Source organism: Penaeus monodon, chromosome 36 (genome assembly GCF_015228065.2).
Source record: "Penaeus monodon isolate SGIC_2016 chromosome 36, NSTDA_Pmon_1, whole genome shotgun sequence".
Taxonomy (NCBI): Eukaryota; Metazoa; Arthropoda; class Malacostraca; order Decapoda; family Penaeidae; genus Penaeus; species Penaeus monodon.
This window is the reverse complement of record NC_051421.1, coordinates 23,962,480-23,971,790: the sequence shown is the minus strand read 5'-3', so window position 1 is coordinate 23,971,790 and position 9,311 is coordinate 23,962,480. Positions and strand designations below refer to the sequence as shown.

Genomic DNA, 9,311 nt, shown 5'->3' with positions numbered 1-9,311 from the left:
CTTACGGAGACACCATCAGTGGTAAGTATTCATATATTATTGTTGTTTTTACTTTTAGAGATCTGATTTTTTTTTTTTTTTTCCCTCTCTCCAAAAGATTTATGGGAAAGTGTAAGTAGGGATTTTCATGTATATTATCAGGTAGATGACTGAACTTTACTTGTCTTGTTAGTATTTTTTTTTTTTTTTTTACATGAGTAGCTAATCGAAAAATGTTTTACAGAAATTGCAAGATGAGTTTGAGCAAAGGGTCCGAATTGCTCGGTCACTTCAGGCTGTACCTGAAAGAAGCCCCAGGGGTTTCCACAACTACTCATGTGTATTGCTGTACCTTTACAAGAATATCACCTTCAATTTTTACACCAATGAAACTCTTAAGTAAGTGAATACTTGAGTTTGAAATTGTCTCCTTTGACTGGCTATATTTAATTAATATAGCAAAGAGTAGAAAGTTTTGATTCTGTATGACTTGCACTATATAAGGTCATATAGTAAGCAACCCTCTTGTCTGCTCATTATAGATACAAAGATATCTATGTAGAGTTAATTGTGATGATAACCCTTATCATTTCAGTAATTCGTACACTATATCTGAGTCCAGTCATTTGAGCGACTCTGGAGAATGTCGTCCAGAAGCATCAAAACTTTTGATGAAGTATAACACGCCTGAGTATGGAAAGTTTAATATCCAGTGAGTATGGTCAGATATCTTTGCTTTTTTGTTTTCATTTTAAAAATGTTATTTTGCATATGTTTAGCAGTGTGTGCTTGTATGTGGCAGTGTGTGGCTGTGTGTGGCAATGTGTGCTTGTGTGTGGCTGTGTGTGGCAATGTGTGCTTGTGTGTAACTCATGTGTGGCTGTGTGTGCATATGTGTGGCTGTATGTGGCAGTGTGTTCTTGTGTGTGCTCGAGTGTGGTGGTGTGTGCTTGCGTGTAGCTCAGGTGTGGCTGTGTGTGCTTGTGTGTGGCAGTGTGTTTGAGTGTGATGATGTGTGCTTGTGTGTAGGTGCATGTGCTTGTATGCAGCTGTGTGTGCTTGTGTGTGCGCTCATTTATAGTTGTGTGTCCTTGTGTGTGGCTCACATGTAGTTGTGTTTGCTTATATGTGGCTGTGTGTGCTTGTGTATGGCAGTGTGTGTGAGTGAGTGAGTTAGTGTGTGTGAGTGAGTGAGTTAGTGTGTGTGAGTGAGTGAGTTAGTGTGTGTGAGTGAGTGAGTTAGTGTGTGTGAGTGAGTGAGTTAGTGTGTGTGTGAGTGAGTGAGTTGGTGTGTGTGAGTGAGTGAGTGAGTTAGTGTGTGTGAGTGAGTGAGTTAGTGTGTGTGAATGTATGTATGTATGTGTGTGTGTGTATGTATGTATGTATGTATGTGTGTGTATGCATGCATGTATGTATGTATGTATGTATGTGTGTGTGTGTGTGTGTGTGTGTGTGTGTGTGTGTGTGTGTGTGTGTGTGTGGAGAGTGTGGAGTGTGGAATGTGGAATGTGGAGTGTGGAGTGGAGAGTGTGGAGTGTGGAGAGTGTGGAGTGTGCTTGTGTGTGGCTCACATGTAGCTCTGTTCACTTATGTGTGACTTGTGTGTTGCTATGTGCTGGTGTATGGCAGTGTGCTTGCAGGTGGCTTATGTGTGGCCAGAGATGTAGAGAGGGAGAGATGTAGGGAGAGAGGGAGACGACTGTGTGTGAATGAGTGCATAAGACCGCCAGAGAGAGAGGGGAGGAAAGGATTTTCCCCCTGAAAATTTTATTAACTCTTTTCTACCACTATAGACATTTTTGTAAGGTATGGCTTATCTTTGTATAGTATCTACAGATTTTCTTTTTTTATGCTTAGAGGAAATTACTCTTCCCAGATATTTGTAGATTATTGGCGTACATATGTTAATTTTGGCTGCCTGTCAGTGTAAAGCATATTTAGACCCTTTTTATTTTATTTTAACTGTTATTATGATAACCAGTAATATTCCTAACACAATAGAAAAAGTAGTTTTCATTTTATTGTTGTGTGTTCTGCCTTGTTTACAGGTTCAGCTTCAAGAACCTCAACAATGAATGGATGCTGGAAGGTGTGAAGACCCTGATGGATACTAAGGAAGACATCTTTACGGTCAGTGTCTAGGACTTCCTCTCTGGCTAGCTAGTTGTTGCTGCCCAGTCGGCAAAATTTAGGAAGTATTGTTCTGCAGATACCAGAGATCATCCATTGAGAGTCTCTTACTATATATGAAATTTTGAACAATATATGTGAGAATAAAAAGTGACTTTTGGATATATTGATGATGTATTGTGGTATATATATATATATAATATATATATATATATATATATATATATATATATATATATAATATATATATACATATATATATATATATATATATATATATATATATATATATATATATATATATATATATATATATATATATATATATATATATATATATATATATATAATAAAATGGTAATGTTATCATCTAATATAATTACTGTCCTCTTTTGTCTTGTTATAAACAGCTGGTTAACAATGATATTGGAGGCATTCCTATAGGAATGTCGTATTCATGTAGTGAGAAGACCTATTTAAAGAACAACAGCACAAGCAAGTCAATCGTGATGGTTCTTGATGGCTTTCAGGTATGTGTGATCTGGAAAAATATTTTGCATTTGAAAAAAAAAAAGAAACAAAATGTCTGGATACTTGTGATGAAAAAATATTGATTTCTCTTTTGATTTTCAAGATGGGTTTTGTAAGGGCTTGGGAATTTCATGTTCTGACCGTACCCAGTACTATATAAATGTCAAAATTTTTGCCATAAAATTGATGCAGTTGGACCTAACACTGACAGAGTTTTTGATGGTCTCATTCATTTTAACCCTTTCAATATATAAAAGCCTAGCATCTCAGCTAAAGATCCAGTTTTCTCAATTTAACACTCAACTTATACTTACCCTTTTATGGTGTTTCTATGATAGTACAAGCATATAAGAGAGAGCAGGTCACATGTTATGTTTTCAGGTACTCTGTGTGGCAAAGTACTAAATCTGTATGGCTGTATGGCCTCTCTAAGATTTTTTTCCTCAAGAGAATACCTACTTGTGAGATATGCTATGAAACTTTCTGCTATGCAGGGTTAACTGGCCATGATCTCATTATGATGAATAAAGAGATCCAGGAAATTATTTTACCAAAGATTAAGTTTAATGTAATTTGTAAATTTTAAAATAGGATAAATAAGTTGTATAATAAAAGATAGATAGTTATATTGATCTCTATATTTCCATATCTATAGATATTTAGATACTTAGATGTCTAGATGTTGTTTTAACCATATATTCAAAACAAGAATTATTGTAATCAACTAATAAATATTTAATTAGACATGACATATAAACACAAGATTACTAAGCTGAGGGTATTCATCACATGGCTAACTGTGGTACAGTTTACAGTGAAATAAAAGCTAGTTATCATTTAGGAACTCAGCAGTTTTCAAAATCAACTCTATCATATAATGTATCATATCTTTTCAGGTTCAGCCTTTCAGCTCCAATCAGACAAAGTTCAGTGGGTCTTGGGACTGTGTTGGGTTCTTTACTGTACCCATCTGGTGTGCTCTGTTAGTGACGCTGCTCCTGCTGTTCATCCTGTTCTCGGGAATGTACATGCTGGGTGACATCAAAACCATGGACCGCTTTGATGATCCCAAGGGAAAACCCATCATGGTTGCTACAACAGATTAAATTCAGTATATAAGGGATGATACTTATATGCTCTTTTTTGCTGCCAGAATAATGTAGTCCCCTATACTTTTGGAAAAAGTAAACTTCAGTCTTTGTTTGAGCTAGGTGTTTCATGAATAAATAATGTAATGAATATACAAGGGCTGGCAAGGAATCATTCAGATTTACTAAACCATTTTCTAATATCAAGTTAAACAGTTTATTGCATATTTTAGTTAGTACATTTGTTTAGTGAAATGCCATGTATGGTAAGTGCAGTATGGGGGTGTTTATTCCTTTTACTTGGGAATTAGTTATGATTATAAAAGTATTTATGCATAATTATTTAATCAAAAAAACAAATCCTACTTGTATGGTTCAACCAGCCAGTTCTTGTAGAATAGGATTGATGATGACTATAAATGATATAGTGATTTAGTGACTTAACCTTAGATATGAAATTCCAATATTTGAATGTAGGGAAAATGGATGTGAATGTTTGTGGGTGTGTTTACCATTTCAATAACATAATGAGGATAGTGAATTATTCAAATATATTTAAAGAATAAACATTATTAGAGACAGCAATTTTTTTTTCTAAGCTTGGTAATGTAGAGCTGGTTATCAAATGATTGATATCAATATAATATTGTTAAATTAAAAAGTTATTCCCTGAAGAATATCTGTTTTCCAGAACTGTTTTTTATAGACATAACTTTCTAGGTGTCATAAATTATATGAAGCTTATTACATATGCACAAAGATAGGTGTTGAAAATTAAACACAGGAAGGAAAAATTGCACTTGATGTGATTATCAGGTTGTAAGTGTAGCTTTACTATTTTGGTTGAATGTCTTTAATAGTGGAATAAAGAGCAATTCTGAAATTTTAAGAAATATCCATATTATGCTTTGCTCGATGAAATTAAATTCATAGTGTGATTCTGCAAGTAGTAATCCAGAAGATTATGAACATGATACTCCTCTCCTTTGTGTGGCTGGTAGTATATGATTATGTAAATATTCAAATTATAGTGTGTATATATAGTCCCAGGATTTCATTTTTTCCTGAAGAAATGTAAGTTATACTAAGAGAATGTGTAAAGAAAATAAATATGAGGAAACAAAGTATTAATATGCACTACATTCCATACAATCTTGACTGTTATAAATGTGCACAATTATCTAGCTTGTCTGTCTTGTGTTATACTGTGTATTATATGTACTGTACAGTTGTGTTTTAAATTAAAGGTGTTATGGATACTGTTTGTTTTTTTACTCCCAGATAATTATTAGACAATAAATAAGGAAATAAATGTGGTAAAATAAATGGAAAAAAAGAAATTTCATAAGGATGTATAAGAGGAAAAGGAAAATATAGTAAAGTAAAAGATAGGTAAGCTATATAACCTTCATATTACAGCAGTGATTAAATGTGACCTGTTACTTTTGTATTTTGCAAACTGAATGTTTCTGAATTCCTTTGGCCCCAAGCCTCATGTTGTCGCTACATTTTGAATAGGTGGCTAATGACCTTAGATGTTGATGCAGCAGAAAACTTTCAATAAATAAATATTTCATGGCTTCAACTTTAAAAAATGCTGCAATCACCAAAGCTACTACCGACATTAACATTAGTGCGTGAAATACATCTCACATTCTAAGAAATTTCATATTTTCCTCCCCCCCAATCCCTTGCCCGTTGTTGTCGTGGGGGGGCTTAGGAGGCGAAGACTGGGACCCAATGATGGGGAACTCCCCAACCTTGGGACTCAGCCCTCGACTCAACTAATTTTGCATGGTCTTTATTTTCCTTCCCACCTTTCGTTTCTGTCCCTTCACCAAACCCTTCTACTATCCACCTCCTAAGGTGTGAGAGCCGTGCTGAAAGGATGAAAGGCTGACTTTGTGCCAGTCCTGAACGGCCTGAGGGAGCCATGGGCACGGTATTCCCCTGATTTAGTTATCTAGCCCTTACCCCTCAAGGGGACCCCGAGGGGTGGACTGTTTTTATCCCCAACATAATCCAGGCTTACCATGGCCAATAATGAAAACTTATCTCCACTATTAGGGGCAATGAGGCTTGCCCCTTTATCAAATAGCCCCAAAGATGTAAACTCATCCGATTCCCTGACCCCAGGCTCTCCTTTGACCACGGCTCCGAACACTGCAACAACTACCCCCTCATCAATGCCTACTAGTACAGTAGCCAACAACCAATCCTTAAGGAACATTTCCACTTTCCCAGCACGCCCAACCCCCACATCACCTCTACCCCCACAACCTCCAACATCAACCACCCCATCCTCCCTTATTAATACCTTACAGCCTTATTGCCCACCTCCCCATAACACTACCTCCCTCAACACAACTCCATCGTCACGCACCCGCCCTTCAACTACCCCTATCACTACAACAATATTGAATACCCTCTTCAGCGCAGCCAAATGGGACCGATTTTTCGTGATCCCTCCCACAGCTCCCTACTCTGACAACACCCTTCTCTTCCAACAATGTCTCCAAAAACAAGTAGGTAAAGTCTCTTTCCGTAGCCGACCCGACCGCTCCCGTCTTGTCACAGTAACATCGAAAACCAAGCTATAGCATTAACAAAACTAACAGACATATATGGTAACCCCATCCTTGCAGAACCCCATCCAACCCTTAATAGTTGCACCGGAACAGTTTCAATCTCCCCAGCAAATTGCCCAATCTATGACAAAGATTGGTCAGATTGTGGAGAAGACCTACTTGCCTGTCTCACAGACTATGATGCAACATCAGTAATGCTACTCCATTCCCCCCAGAGGTAATCGAAAGAAACCCACTAACATAGCCAAAATTACCTTCCGTAGACATGACCTTCCCTTTAACGTCTATATAGGAGGAGAATCCCTCCCTGTTCGTCCATACCAACCTCCTCCACGTCAGTGCCAAAATTGTTGGCGTCTAGGACACCCAGCCAAACATTGCCGTTCTACAGCCAGATGCCCACTATGTGCCCAACCTGGCCATACCCGATCTAACTGCCCTGCACAATCACGCACATGTGCCAACTGTGGCGGCCCCCATAATGTATTTTATAGGGGCTGTCCCACCTACAAATTTGAGTCTGAGGTAGCAACTCTCAGATTCAAACTTGGACTCACACTACGTGAAGCCAGACAAGAAGCACGTCGACGTGGTTTTCTCTCTTACTCCTTACTCCAGTAATACTGCCCATTCTACCAATTCTCCTAAACCCCCCCCCCCCCTACATCTAAAACCCCCTCTTCTACCTCCTACCTTCCCCAGTCAAACTCTTTTGCCATCCTAAATCCAGACACTCCAATCTCTACTACAGATATCTCAATCACCACCACAACCCCAACACCTTCCCCTCTCCCTCCTCGCACTACCCGTAACAGACAGAACAAACGTTCCACCCCCTCTTCCCCTACCACACAATCACCTCCACCTTCCTTTACTCCTTTGCTTGAGACACCAGTCCTCTCTTCCCCTCCTCACAAGAAATCCTATATTCCCCAAAACTCCCAAACCAACTCAGAAGAAGAAAACCATTGAAAATATTCAAGATTACCTAATGAAAACTGACACTCAACCTCCAAATCTTACAACTCCTGCTCCTTCCACACTCCAAGTAACTGCTGATATCCATCCTCCTCCTAACGATATCCCCCCTACACCCAATCCTCCTACCCCCTCCCAACACAGCCCATCCCCCCCGACCCCAACCCCGCCCACATCCCCTTCCACCATCCCCTCTATCCCTTCCACTCCCTCCTGGATACACACGTGAATCCCTTATGTCACAAGTATCCCCTTCCTCAGACCCTCCATCTCCTAATACCCCTCCTAGTAGAACACCAACTCCCACACCTCTCCCATCTCAGACCTCTCAGTCATTTTCCCACCCTCTAGCTGCTTCCCCCTCAAAATCTCCAACACGTACTACAATCTATATCAGTAAAGTATAACTATCCTTCACTGGAATATTCGCGGTTTCCGCTCCCACAGACCTGACCTTCGTCATATCCTTTCCTCTTATAATCCATCTATTGTATGCCTTCAAGAGACCTTTCTTACACATCCTCCAATACCAATCTCCAATTATCATTTTGTCTCTTCCCCATATTCCATTTATGTCTCATTCATACTTATCAATCAGAAAACACCTTATGTCACACCTCCCTTTCAAACCAATGTCCCTTGCACAGTTATCCGTATCTTCCTTCATCGTTGGATCACAGTGATTTCAGTCTCTTCTCCCCTTCCCACCCCACTGACTTTGTTGCTTTTGAAAATGTAATGTTCCCCTTCCCACACATCCTATTGTCGTGCCCACGTTTTGAAACAAGCCGTACCTCTGCTTTCCCCCACCTATCCTCCCTTCACCGACCTCCCAACCTATCAGACATCCTTACAGAATCCCACACTTTCTGCTTCAACAACCTATTCTCTTTCCTCAAACGCATACATATCCTTCATCTAATCTAACTCCTTACCACACCCGACCCTAACCCTTTCACTCACCAATTCCTTTGCCCAGCTTAGACAACTAATCACTAACTCAACCACCCTTCCCTAACATTAACTAGTGCTACATGACCTTAGATGTCTAGCACATTTCTCTTGCTTTTAACCATTAACCATTAACCTATATCAAGTGTTATCATGGTCAGGAGACTGGGGCTGAAAGTAGGGGATCAGCCCTACCAAGGGGGTAGACTCCCCATTTATTTCAAGCTCACCATGGCCAATGAATTTTTTTACCCTTATTAAGAACATTAAGGTTTGGCCCTTCATGAACTAGCCTATCTAAATTTGATTTCCTTGGTTTCCTGACCCCTGCCTCTCCTTTGACCATGGCTCCAACCACTGATACTAATAATCCTTCCTCGATGTTTGCGGTCAACTCTATCCACTCTGAATCATCCACCAGGTCATTACTCAACCTTCAGAATACACCCCTTCTCTCCCAATATTCTCCACTCCATCTTTTACTGCACAGTCTTCTTCATTGTCAACCCCCCCCCTCCTTTATTATTACTCTTCATTCTTAGTACCCTTCTCCCAACAGCATAACCTCTCTCCATACCACCCTATCTTCCTCCTGCCCTTGTCATTCTACAGCTTCCACCTCTGCAAACCTTCTGGGTACCCTTTTTGGACTGGCCAAGTGGGATCAATTTTTTTTGTGATGCCCCCTACAGCTCTGTACTCTTCTCTCCCAACAATGTCTCCAAAAATAAGTAGGCAAAGTTTCCTTTTGCAGTCGTTCCAATTGCTCACCCCCTTGTCACAATTACAAGCTCATGCATTATCTACCCTGACTGACCTCACTGGCAAACCTATTCCTGCCCAACCTCACTCCTCCCATAATACTTTACTGGAATTGTTTCTGTCTCTCCAACTGATTGTCCTGATAGGACAAAGACTGGTCATACTGTGAAAACAACTTGCTTGCATGCCTCGTTGACTATATTGCAGTAGGCAGTACAGTGTTACACTATTCCTCCCAATGTAACTAATAAATACTAATATTGGTATATTGCCAAGATGACCTCCACAGCCTGCTGCCCTCTAT

General features: G+C 39.5%; 1 protein-coding gene across 1 annotated transcript in view; it reads left to right on the top strand.

Annotated features, from left to right (window-relative positions):
- The window catches only part of LOC119595584 (V-type proton ATPase subunit S1-like), a gene marked incomplete in the record, with an annotated part of 62,716 nt that extends 57,729 nt beyond the window's left edge, over positions 1–4,987 (top strand). The window contains 6 exon segments of the mRNA XM_037944696.1: positions 10–21; positions 224–378; positions 575–691; positions 2,028–2,109; positions 2,520–2,639; positions 3,537–4,987. Of these exon segments, the coding sequence (XP_037800624.1) occupies positions 10–21; positions 224–378; positions 575–691; positions 2,028–2,109; positions 2,520–2,639; positions 3,537–3,746 (696 nt within the window).
- Positions 4,988–9,311: the final 4,324 nt, after the last annotated feature.